General features: G+C 48.7%; 1 protein-coding gene across 1 annotated transcript; it reads right to left on the minus strand.

Moving 5' to 3' along the window:
- myog (myogenin) lies at positions 1-2,201 on the minus strand. The gene is given in 3 exon segments (XM_039016809.1): positions 1-125; positions 216-315; positions 1,677-2,201. Coding segments are annotated over 3 exon segments (738 nt in total). The 5' UTR covers positions 2,190-2,201.
- Positions 2,202-12,500: the final 10,299 nt, after the last annotated feature.

The following is a 12,500-nucleotide window of genomic DNA, read 5'->3' on the forward strand; positions in this document are numbered from 1 at the left end:
TTATTTGGGAATGTCCACAGGTACAGGGTAGGCCACCGGAGCCCCCTCTGCTGCTGTGATGCTGTCCACGATGGACGTCAGAGAGCGCAGGTTAGCCTGCTCTGGAGAGTCTGCACTCAGGAGGTCTAGAGAGAGACAGAGAGAGAGCGTCAAAATAGCTAACATTTTCAACAAGTTCAGGGTGCATTGCTGAAATGTAATACAGTGTGTGTTACCCTCGTTGCTGTAGCTCTGGGTACAGTGGTCTGAGGTGTTGCTCCACTCTGGGCTGCTACAGCAGGTGCTGCCTGATCCCTGCTCACTCGACGACGACACCTGTTACCATGGAGACAAGGCACAGTCAGTCACCCCGCTTTATATGACACGTCACGCCCCACCCCACACAGACGATGCCAGTGACACACACATTATCTCATTCACAAATATACACACACACTACGCTACTCACAACGACAAACACACACTACTATTGATAATCTTTGTCTGGTGTTGCCTGTCTCTTTTTCAATGATTCATCAAACAAATGTGTTTTTTTTATTGTCATTTAGCAGACGCTACAGTAGTGAGTGCATACATTTTCATATTCTTTCGTACTGGTCCCCCGTGGGAATCGAACCCACAACCCTGGCATTGCAAGCGCCATGCTCTACCAAGTGAAACAAACACACTACGCTACCCACAACTCCACTCACTACACACACAGCTTCATCAATTACTTTATAAATAATTGATTGTACTACTGTGTCATAACACATTATCCATTTCAACTGTTTCTGAAAGCTGGTAGGTTAAGATGAAACTAAATCAAGATTAGGTGAGCGCTGTGTTTGAAGTACTTATGAGGGATAAAAATAATGTATGTAGCATGTCTCTTAAAACAATAGCGCTAGCAGCACTCCCAAGGGAATTCACGCACGTCAGGGTGAAATGTTTCAATATACCTCTAAGTGCTGTTCTGTCTGTGTTGTTAGTGGATGGTTTGATGAGGGCTCTGTCCGCGGTACTTGTCTATGACAACTGTCAATGAATGTAAGAGCTCTGTTCTGGAACTGTTCTGTTGAAACCTTGTATTCTACGAGAGGCGAACACCATATATCAGAGTTTACTCACCAGACATAGACCTACCCTCCTACCAGATAGCACACACAGACATAGACCTACCCTCCTACCAGACTCACACTAGCACACACAGACATATAAAAGCCTTTACACCTAACACACCCAACCGCCACACCTGCCTTACCTAAAGCACTGTTAATACCTGTAGGCCTACATGTACTAAAATAACATTATTTCCTAAATGTTGGGGGCGATTATCCCCATCCATGTCATTTGCATCCGTTTCCAAGTCTCTCTGGTCCCTCTTTCTTCACTCCTCATTCCCTTCATCCCTCTCCAGTCTGCCTCTCCCTCTTTGACGCCTCTCTCTTCTACTGTGTCATTCCCTCTCTCACTTTATTCACATCTTTTCTCTCATTTAGCCTTTTCCTCATATTCTTTCTCTTCTACCTCAACCACTCCCATCCTCATTTATCTCTGTTAACCTCCCTCCCTCCATCCCTCTCTCTTCCCTTCTACCTTGCTCTTTCTCCCAGTCCTCTACTGTAGGTTGGTGTGGTTCTTTCATCCCTCACTCCGTCCATCTCTTCCTCCCTCCATTCCTGTCTCCTACTCACCCTGGGTTGGGCAGGTCCGGTGCGGTAGTGTAAGCCCTGTGTTCCCTGGTCGTTCTCCTGCTGGTTGAGGGAGGAGACAAGTGCCTGCAGCCTCTCAATGTACTGGATGGCACTCCTCAGGATCTCCACCTTGGGCAGCCTCTGGTTGGGGTTCATCAGGGTGCTCCTCTTCAGGGCTTCGAATGCCTCGTTCACCTTCTTCAGCCTCCTCTTCTCACGCATTGTGGCCGCTTTCCGTCGGTCCATGGTCACAGTCTTGCGTTTGCACAGCTTGCAGGCCCAGGGCAGGCAGTGGCCGGGGCAGTGGGGCTCAGAGTGGGGGGAGAGACCAGAGGGGGATGTCTTGTCCTCCATCCCGGACAGACCCCCTCACAGCCCCATCATGGAGGCCCCGCGCTCCTGGTAGCCCCCCTAGTCGTACCCGCCCGGCAGGCGGGACTGGTAGAAGTTGTCCCCCCCTTCGTAGAAGCGTTGGTCGGGGAAGAAGTAGGGGTTGGTCTCGAAAAGCTCCATACTGGTCGACGCTGAAGTTTAGGGGACTAAGACTCTGGTTTGGTTCCTCTGGGCTCTACTGTGTGTGTTCTATAGGGGTGTTAGGTCTGAGTGTGTTGGAGGGAGTGTGTGAGTGAGCCTCTCCCACTTCTGGCCTGGGTTAGTGGAGAGAGGAAGATGTGTGGAGAACAACTGGTGTGGAGCAGCAACTGCAGGTTGGCATTTAAACCCTCTGACTGCTGCAGGATCAGAGGGTTAAATTTAGCACGAGCCCAGAGAAACCTGACACGGCGTTTAGCTGTTGCTGCACATCTAAACTTCACATCTCTGTTGGGCCCTGCTCTCCAGGGCTTCAGGACCGTCTGTATGTGTGTATGTACGTGTGTTTGTGTGTATATGTGTGCATAGGAAGCTATGTCTATGTGCTCACTCGCGTGTGTGTGTGTGTGTGTGTGTGCATGTGTGCAAGGTATAGCGTCGGCCAATGGCGTAGTAGATAATGGAATGTGATCTGGTTGCCATGGAAATTGGTCTAATTACCTCAGATCTGACCATGGGATCAAAGATGGCTGCCTTAGTGAGCTAATCCCTGCCTCACGTCCCCCTCCACGACATCATACCTGAAGTCCCCTACCATACAGTCTACACACAGCTGTCACCTCCACTCTCAAATCCCCATACTTGATGACAGAAAGTATCACAGCAGCTTTTGTTGAAGTTATTAATTGAAAGAAAGTTATTTTGATTAATTCTGAAAATAAGGTATGAAGATTTTCAGTATGGATATGTTTGACTGATGTTTTATCTCTATGAAGTTCATGGGGACATGGAGTTAAATCTCCACATGTTTTCCACATCCAAGAGAGTGTCCTTATTATTTGGCTTTAAGCCCAAGAGAATGGATGGAGACACATAACTGGACACCCCTAAGTGACTGTGGGCCTATTCTCCACTGTCTGGTATAGTCTGTACAGTCTGTACATTGCCTGGTATGTGTCTTAACAGTGAGAGTCACATCAGGTAAGATATTTGTGATGGCCTTGGTTGTCCTGACCCTGGACAGAGTGTTAGCCTAGCTGCCTGTCGCTAATCCCTCAAGACTCGTCTCACCTCATAGCTCACAGGCTAATTCTGACAGGCTTCCTTCCGTTCGGATGCACCATCAACTACACAGGCTTATCTACTGGTCCTGACACTGCAGTGGTTGTCCAGGCAACCTGGCATGGGGACACTTCCAATACTTTTAGGTGGCCATTAAACCTTTCTGTCACAGTCCTGTCTATTCCTCTCATAGCCCTGTTTGTCTCTCTCATAGCCCTGTCCGTCCCTATCATAGCCATGTCTGTCTCTCTCATAGCCCTGTCTGTTTCTCTGTCTGTCCCTCTCATAGCCCTGTCTGTCTCTCTCATATCCCTGTCTGTCTCTCTCATAGCCCTGTCTGTTTCTCTGTCTGTCTCTCTCATAGCCCTGTCTGTCTCTCTCATATCCCTGTCTGTCTCTCTCATAGCCCTGTCTGTTTCTCTGTCTGTCTCTCTCATAGCCCTGTCTGTCCCTATCATAGCCATGTCTGTCTCTCTCATAGCCCTGTCTGTTTCTCTGTCTGTCCCTCTCATAGCCCTGTCTGTCCCTCTCATAGCCCTGTCTGTCCCTATCATAGCCCTGTCTGTCTCTCTCATATCCCTGTCTGTCTCTCTAATAGCCCTGTCTGTTTCTCTGTCTGTCCCTCTCATAGCCCTGTCTGTTTCTCTGTCTGTCCCTCGCATAGCCCTGTCTGTCCCTCTCATAGCCCTGTCTGTCCCTATCATAGCCCTGTCTGTCTCTCTCATATCCCTGTCTGTCTCTCTAATAGCCCTGTCTGTTTCTCTGTCTGTCCCTCTCATAGCCCTGTCTGTCTCTCTCATATCCCTGTCTGTCTCTCTCATAGCCCTGTCTGTCTCTCTCATAGCCCTGTCTGTTTCTCTGTCTGTCTCTCTCATAGCCCTGTCTGTCCCTATCATAGCCATGTCTGTCTCTCTCATAGCCCTGTCTGTTTCTCTGTCTGTCCCTCTCATAGCCCTGTCTGTCTCTCTCATATCCCTGTCTGTCTCTCTCATAGATCTGTCTGTTTCTTTGTCTGTCTCTCTCATAGCCCTGTCTGTTTCTCTGTCTGTCTCTCTCATAGCCCTGTCTGTCCCTATCATAGCCCTGTCTGTTTCTCTGTCTGTCTCTCTCATAGCCCTGTCTGTTTCTCTGTCTGTCTCTCTCATAGCCCTGTCTGTCTCTCTCATATCCCTGTCTGTCTCTCTCATAGATCTGTCTGTTTCTCTGTCTGTCTCTCTCATAGCCCTGTCTGTTTCTCTGTCTGTCTCTCTCATAGCCCTGTCTGTCCCTATCATAGCCCTGTCTGTCTCTCTCATAGCCCTGTCTGTCCCTATCATAGCCCTGTCTGTCTCTCTCATAGCCCTGTCTGTTTCTCTGTCTGTCCCTCTCATAGCCCTGTCTGTCTCTCATAGCCCTGTCTGTCCCTATCATAGCCCTGTCTGTCTCTCTCATAGCCCTGTCTGTTTCTCTGTCTGTCCCTCTCATAGCCCTGTCTGTCCCTATCATAGCCCTGTCTGTTTCTCTGTCTGTCCCTCTCATTGACCACCAGACAGGTCTATAAGACCCTGTAGTGGTCTGTCTCTCATGGAATTAGGCACCTATCCAATTTTTTCATAGATCACTGACATGCTGTAAAATTTGTTCCGATGCCTGCAGAATGTGTTGTTGGGTGAGGCAGAGTTGTGTTGGGGTAGTGGTCAAGGTTGGTAGTGCTATAGTTCAGCGTAGGGTTCACTAGGGCTAGGTTGGCTAGAGGTCTGGGACAGGGCTAGGTTGGCTAGAGGTCTGGGACAGGGCTAGGTTGGGTAGAGGTCTGGGACAGGGCTAGGTTGGGTAGAGGTCTGGGACAGGGCTAGGTTGGCTAGAGGTCTGGGACAGGGCTAGGTTGGCTAGAGGTCTGGGACAGGGCTAGGTTGGGTAATGGTCTGGGACAGGGCTGGGTTGGGTAATGGTCTGGGACAGGACTATGTTGGGTAATGGTCTGGGGCAGGGCTAGGTTGGCTAGAGGTCTGGGACAGGGCTAGGTTGGCTAGGGGTCTGGGACAGGGCTAGGTTGGGTAATGGTCTGGGGCAGGGCTAGGTTGGCTAGAGGTCTGGGACAGGGCTAGGTTGGCTAGAGGTCTGGGACAGGGCTAGGTTGGGTAATGGTCTGGGGCAGGGCTAGGTTGGCTAGAGGTCTGGGACAGGGCTAGGTTGGCTAGAGGTCTGGGACAGGGCTAGGTTGGGTAATGGTCTGGGGCAGGGCTAGGTTGGGTAATGGTCTGGGGCAGGGCTAGGTTGGGTAATGGTCTGGGGCAGGGCTAGGTTGGGTAATGGTCTGGGGCAGGGCTAGGTTGGGTAATGGTCTGGGACAGGGCTGGGTTGGGTAATGGTCTGGGACAGGACTATGTTGGGTAGTGGTCTGGGACAGGGCTAGGTTGGGTAGTGGTCTGGGACAGGGCTGGGTTGGGTAGTGGTCCGGAACAGGGCTAGGTTGGGTAATGGTCTGGGGCAGGGCTAGGTTGGGTAATGGTCTGGGGCAGGGCTAGGTTGGGTAATGGTCTGGGGCAGGGCTAGGTTGGGTAGAGGTCTGGGACAGGGCTAGGTTGGGTAGTGGTCTGGGACAGGGCTAGGTTGGGTAATGGTGGTCTTGGACAGGGATCGTTTGGGTAATGGTCTGGGGCAGGGCTAGGTTGGGTAATGGTCTGGGGCAGGGCTAGGTTGGGTAGTGGTCTGGGACAGCGCTAGGTTGGGTAATGGTCTGGGGCAGGGCTAGGTTGGGTAATGGTCTGGGGCAGGGCTAGGTTGGGTAATGGTCTGGGACAGGGCTGGGTTGGGTAATGGTCTGGGACAGGACTATGTTGGGTAGTGGTCTGGGACAGGGCTAGGTTGGGTAGTGGTCCGGAACAGGGCTAGGTTGGGTAATGGTCTGGGGCAGGGCTAGGTTGGGTAATGGTCTGGGGCAGGGCTAGGTTGGGTAATGGTCTGGGGCAGGGCTAGGTTGGGTAGTGGTCTTGGGCAGGGCTAGGTTGGGTAGAGGTCTGGGACAGGGCTAGGTTGGGTAATGGTCTGGGGCAGGGCTAGGTTGGGTAATGGTCTGGGGCAGGGCTAGGTTGGGTAATGGTCTGGGGCAGGGCTAGGTTGGGTAGAGGTCTGGGACAGGGCTAGGTTGGGTAGTGGTCTGGGACAGGGCTAGGTTGGGTAATGGTGGTCTTGGACAGGGATCGTTTGGGTAATGGTCTGGGGCAAGGCTAGGTTGGGTAATGGTCTGGGGCAGGGCTAGGTTGGGTAAAGGTCTGGGGCAGGGCTAGGTTGGGTAGAGGTCTGGGGCAGGGCTAGGTTGGGTAGTGGTCTGGGACAAGGCTAGGTTGGGTAATGGTCTGGGGCAGGGCTAGGTTGGGTAATGGTCTGGGGCAGGGCTAGGTTGGGTAATGGTCTGGGGCAGGGCTAGGTTGGGTAGTGGTCTTGGACAGGGCTAGGTTGGGTAATGGTCTGGGGCAGGGCTAGGTTGGGTAATGGTCTGGGGCAGGGCTAGGTTGGGTAGTGGTCTGGGACAGGGCTAGGTTGGGTAATGGTGGTCTTGGACAGGGATCGTTTGGGTAATGGTCTGGGGCAGGGCTAGGTTGGGTAATGGTCTGGGGCAGGGCTAGGTTGGGTAGTGGTCTGGGACAGCGCTAGGTTGGGTAGTGGTCTGGGACAGGGCTAGGTTGGGTAATGGTCTGGGGCAGGGCTAGGTTGGGTAGTGGTCTGGGGCAGGGCTAGGCTGGGTAGTGGTCTGGGACAGGGCTAGGCTGGGTAGTGGTCTGGGACAGGGCTAGGCTGGGTAGTGGTCTGGGACAGGGCTAGGCTGGGTAGTGGTCTGGGGCAGGGCTAGGCTGGGTAGTGGTCTGGGACAGGGCTAGGTTGGGTAATGGTGGTCTTGGACAGCGATCATTTGGGTAATGGTCTGGGGCAGGGCTAGGTTGGGTAATGGTCTGGGACAGGGCTAGGTTGGGTAGTGGTCTGGGGCAGGGCTAGGTTGGGTAATGGTCTGGGACAGGGCTAGGTTGGGTAGTGGTCTGGGACAGGGCTAGGTTGGGTAATGGTGGTCTTGGACAGCGATCATTTGGGTAATGGTCTGGGGCAGGGCTAGGTTGGGTAATGGTCTGGGGAAGGGCTAGGTTGGGTAGTGGTCTGGGACAAGGCTAGGTTGGGTAATGGTGGTCTTGGACAGGGATCGTTTGGGTAATGGTCTGGGGCAGGGCTAGGTTGGGTAATGGTCTGGGGCAGGGCTAGGTTGGGTAGTGGTCTGGGACAGGGCTAGGTTGGGTAATGGTCTGGGACAGGGCTAGGATGGGTAATGGTCTGGGGCAGGGCTAGGTTGGGTAGTGGTCTTGGGCAGGGCTAGGTTGGGTAGTGGTCTGGGACAGGGCTAGGTTGGGTAATGGTGGTCTTGGACAGGGATCGTTTGGGTAATGGTCTGGGGCAGGGCTAGGTTGGGTAATGGTCTGGGGCAGGGCTAGGTTGTGTAGTGGTCTGGGACAGGCCTAGGTTGGGTAGTGATCTGGGACAGGGCTAGGTTGGGTAGTGATCTGGGACAGGGCTAGGTTGGGTAGTGGTGGTCTTGGACAGGGTTAGTTTGGGTAGTGGTCTGGGACAGGGCTAGGTTGGGTAGTGGTGGTCTTGGACAGGGTTAGTTTGGGTAGTGGTCTGGGACAGGGTAGAGGGTCATTTTACTACAGTTGAGTGCAGGCTTGTGTGTGTGTTGGGGGGGGGGGGGGGGCTTTCAGGTTAGCCAGTGATGGACGGTCACTGATGGTGAAGGGAGTACAAAGACGCCTGTGTGGGTTTCAGATAGAGGGGGTGGGGGGGGTCAGCAGTGTGTCAGAGTCACTCATAACCCCCCCCCCCCCTCCCCCAAATCTGTCCTACACATACACACTCACACACCTCCCCACCTCATTTTCAGCAGAACCTGAGAACTTGTGTGTGCCAGCCGTATACTCCCCCAACACCCCCCAGGTTGGGGAAAAGTCCCCTCTCTGCATTTAGAAGTGAAGGGGAACAGTGAGGTACAGTCACCAGGGGGTCCACAATATTTACTTCTGGTCTGCAGTTGTTCTATATTAGTTTATCTTTGGAATTCAGCACACAAGCCCTGAGACTCAGTCACAGCTCTGTTTGACTGATGATTAGCTTGAGTATTCATCATATCCTGGTTGGACATTTTGACAGGCATTGTCACTGTTGTCAAAACAGACCTCTTCACTTTGAATATCCACAGTAAAATATGTTAAGTGTGTGTGTTTGTGTGCATGTGTGTGTGTGGTCTGGTTATTGCCAACAGTGTTCCACTTTTCCTCAATGACAAGCAGCAGCACATTGCGGGACAGCTGAGATGGGCTGGGGGTGAAGTGTGGGGGGAAAGGGGGAGAGGAGAGGGGTAGTGTTTTAAATCGTACTCTTTATTCTAAAGCTGTAATTGTTACAATGAACAATATTCCTTCCTTCTTGTAGTGTACATGTTATAAGTTGCTCTGGATAAGAGAGTACTGTATGTCAATAATATGACCTAGATGTAAATGTCCTTGTAGATCGTAAGGAAAAGGATGACAGAGTAGGATGAAGTTGTTCCTACACACTGATCTATGGCCAGTTAGACATTTTTCCCTCTGATGGTTGAGATTAGGATTTGAGGAGGGGAAGCAGTTGAGGATCCAATTTGTCTCCTAGTGTAGATACCCAGAGTGTGGCTGTATTAGTCCAGGAATGTATCCTCTCTCTGGCTCGGCTCTCAACTCTTAGAAAAATATAATGGGCTGCATAACCATAGCGACAGCGACAGATGCCCCCTTGTCCATCGTCAAGGAGATGGGCTGTTGCTATGGGGAACTCTCCACGACAACCCGTCAGTCTACAGCTAAATGGGAGAAGGGAAAGTATGACTGTATGTCAATCACTCCATCAATACGATCAACCGATCACACATATCACATGCCCATGGTTGTGGTAGGTTGATATACCCATGTGTGGGGAAGGCAAAGGTGTATTAATCAATCAATCTACCTATTAGTCAATTAAAAGTGACATCAAGGACAGTACAGTATGAAGATAGGCAGACTGCTTCTCCAATAGAAATCCCCAATCACGCTTGCAGGCGATGTCATGGCGATGCTGGCTGGTAGGGTGCCATTTGAGGTCGGTTTTGGTTCGTTTAAAAAAAAAATCACAGTTTTCAGTTTCGATTTTGATTATTATTATTTTTTACAGTAAATGTATTATGTGGGTTAAATGATGTAACATCACAGAAAACAAAAATTGATGTTAGTGATTGCCCAGTGCTAGTAATAATTACTATTTTTATTACTAGCACTTATTAGGCTCTAACCTTAATTTATTCACATGACTTTATATTTTGGTTGTGTATATTACATATTTGTTTTTAGTATCATATATATGATAATGACTATTATTTCATTAATAAAACCCCAATGATGGTAGTGACTGCCCATTACTGCATATCACTTATTAATAAACCATCCTTTATTCAGATTACTTTACTTGAATAAAATATTTCAGTGTGTATATACATTTATTTTATTTGATGAGTCTAAATCATCGTCTCACCTCTGCTCAAGCAGTAGCAGCCAGCCAGCCATCTATCTATCTCTATGCTCTCCAAATAATCATTCTTCAGGCTAGTAGGCATACTTTTAAGCTGGGGCGAAACTTTGGTTTTAAATGTGGGACGCGACTGCCTACCCGATTACTCGGAGGCGTCAGTATGGTCCTAAAGCACACCTTTGCCTTGTTTTGTGTCACATTCCACATTATAAAACTGGTGGGGACAAAAAATGCAATTTTAGAATGTGGGCGGGACATGTCTGTCCTCAGTGATAGTTGTGCCCCTGCTTTTAAGACTTCTAAATAACAACAATCAATCAATTAGATGTATTGTTGGGCAGAGATACCTAACGCTACCTCCCTCTATCCCTCTCCGTGTCTGTCTGTCTGTCTGTCTGTCTGTTGGTGTTAGTGCCAGATCTGACTGCCTACCGAATGTCGCGCAGATCTGCTTCACAAACAAACGTTTTGGATGCTTATTCGATGCTTTTCTTACACAACTCCACCCCATAGTTACTGTTGCTACGACTAACATATGCGTGCTAGCTGTTCCCGGGAAAAGGGGAGACAGATCGGGAAAGGTGCTGAAACAAAAAGTAGCAATAGATAGCTGCCTATGCTGAGAAGCAACAGTGTGTTCTGCGGACTGGCTAGCAACCGGTTTTTACCTTATAAATTAGTTTGGTTAGTTTGTATTTATTTTACTTTTCCATTTAGAATAAAGAAGACTCAGTGGCTTCTGTCTAGTCACTATCTGAAAAGCATGTCAAGGTAATTACACCATTAGCTACACCATTTGCATTTTATGCCCATTGTTGAATAAAAAAAGTGTTAGCATTAGCTACTTCAATGTAAAAATTACTGTAAAGGTACCAACCACACAGTCTTCTCCCAAACTGATTCAACTGTTCATCCAATGCTTTTATAGACTCATACCATTAGAAAAGCAAGCATGTGATTGGAAGAACGGTATTGAACGGTATTGATAAACTAATCAGGGGCCCCATAAGAATTTAAATATCAATGTGACCCCGCCCCCAGTCGTGAGAATGACCGCACGTGGTCAGATCAGCATGAGTTTCCCCATTTTCATCCTATTTATTGAATATCGGTTATTGGTGGACGATAATATTGTTGAAACAATATCTTGGTTGCTGTCTAGTTATCATACATCGGCCCAACCCTATCAGGATAATCATAAACAGAACCATGTACATAATTAATTTTCAAAAAGGCAATCAGTTGGTGTGGGAAGTAGTTAGTGTAGTTATCTCACATCTTATCTACATGTCTTCCCCTGCCTAGCAGCGTATGGAGCCTCTAAGACAGCCCTCAAACTGTTTATCAAGACGCTACGCCACGAAGAAGAGCCATGGGGGGTCAAATTGTCAACCATCCTGCCATCCTCATAAAAGACATCTACATTACTTGCTCTTAGGCTGGGTTTCTGTACAGCACTTTGTGACATCTACTGATGTAAAAAGGTCTTTATAAAAAATGTGATTGATTACATTTGAAGACAGGTGAGAAGGAGAGAGGGTTTGGATGTAACCCACAGGGGACATGAATTCAGATTGGAGGGATGGTTTTGGTGTAACATACTGTACATGAATAGGGATCAGGGGAATGGTTTGGTTTTAACACACAGAAGACATGATTGCTCTTAGACCATCATACTTATACGTTCTTACTGATTTCAACACAGCACTATAGAGTTTACAGTAAATATTGATAAACCTTAAGGAAAAGGATCTTGGACAGTCAGTATAAAGATATAGCAACTTATGCAGTCCTATAAAAGTACATTTCTCAAATTGGATAAATAGAGGAGACCAAGTTTTGAGGGAGCGTGCAAATGTCGAACTGACTGCATGAATGTCCACCAGTGCTGTTGACAGAGAATTGAATGTCCATTTCTCGTCAAAAAGCGACCTCCATCGCTGTTTTAGCCCGAGTGGTTTGGGACGAGTTGGACCACAGAGTGAAAGAAAAGCCAACAAGTGCTCAGCATATGTGGGAACTCCTTCAAGACTGTTGGAAAAGCATTCCAGGTGAAGCTGGTTGAGAGAATGCCAAGAGTGTGCAAAGCTGTCATCAAGGCAAAGGGTTACTACTTTGAAGAATCTCAAATATAAAGTATATTTTGATTTGCTTAACACTTTTTTGGTTACTACATGATTCCATATGTGTTATTTCATAGTTTTGATGTGTTCACTATTATTCTACAATGTAGAAAATAGTAATAATAAAGAAATATCCTTGAATGAGTAGGTGTGTCCAAACTTTTGACTGGTACTGTACGTACAGTGCCTTTGGTTGGATGCGTAGCGTTGCTGCTGTTTTCAGGTCTCTCCAAAGATGTTCAATCGGGTTCAAGTCCGGGCTCTGGCTGGGCCACTCAAGGACATTCAGAGACTTGTCCCGAAGCCAATCCTGCGTTGTCTTGTTTGTGTGCTTAGGGTCGTTGTCCTGTCGGAAGGTGAACCTTCGCCCCAGTCTATTGTGTCCTATGCCAACCTTGTAGCATCATACCCAAGAAGACTCAAGGCTGTAATCGCTGCCAAAGGTGCTTCAACAAAGTACAGATTCAAGGGTCTGAATACTTAAGTAAATGTGATATTTCAGTTTTCTATTTTTAATACATTTGCAAAAATGATTATTGGGTATTGT

Source organism: Salvelinus namaycush, chromosome 20 (genome assembly GCF_016432855.1).
Source record: "Salvelinus namaycush isolate Seneca chromosome 20, SaNama_1.0, whole genome shotgun sequence".
NCBI lineage: Eukaryota > Metazoa > Chordata > Actinopteri > Salmoniformes > Salmonidae > Salvelinus > Salvelinus namaycush.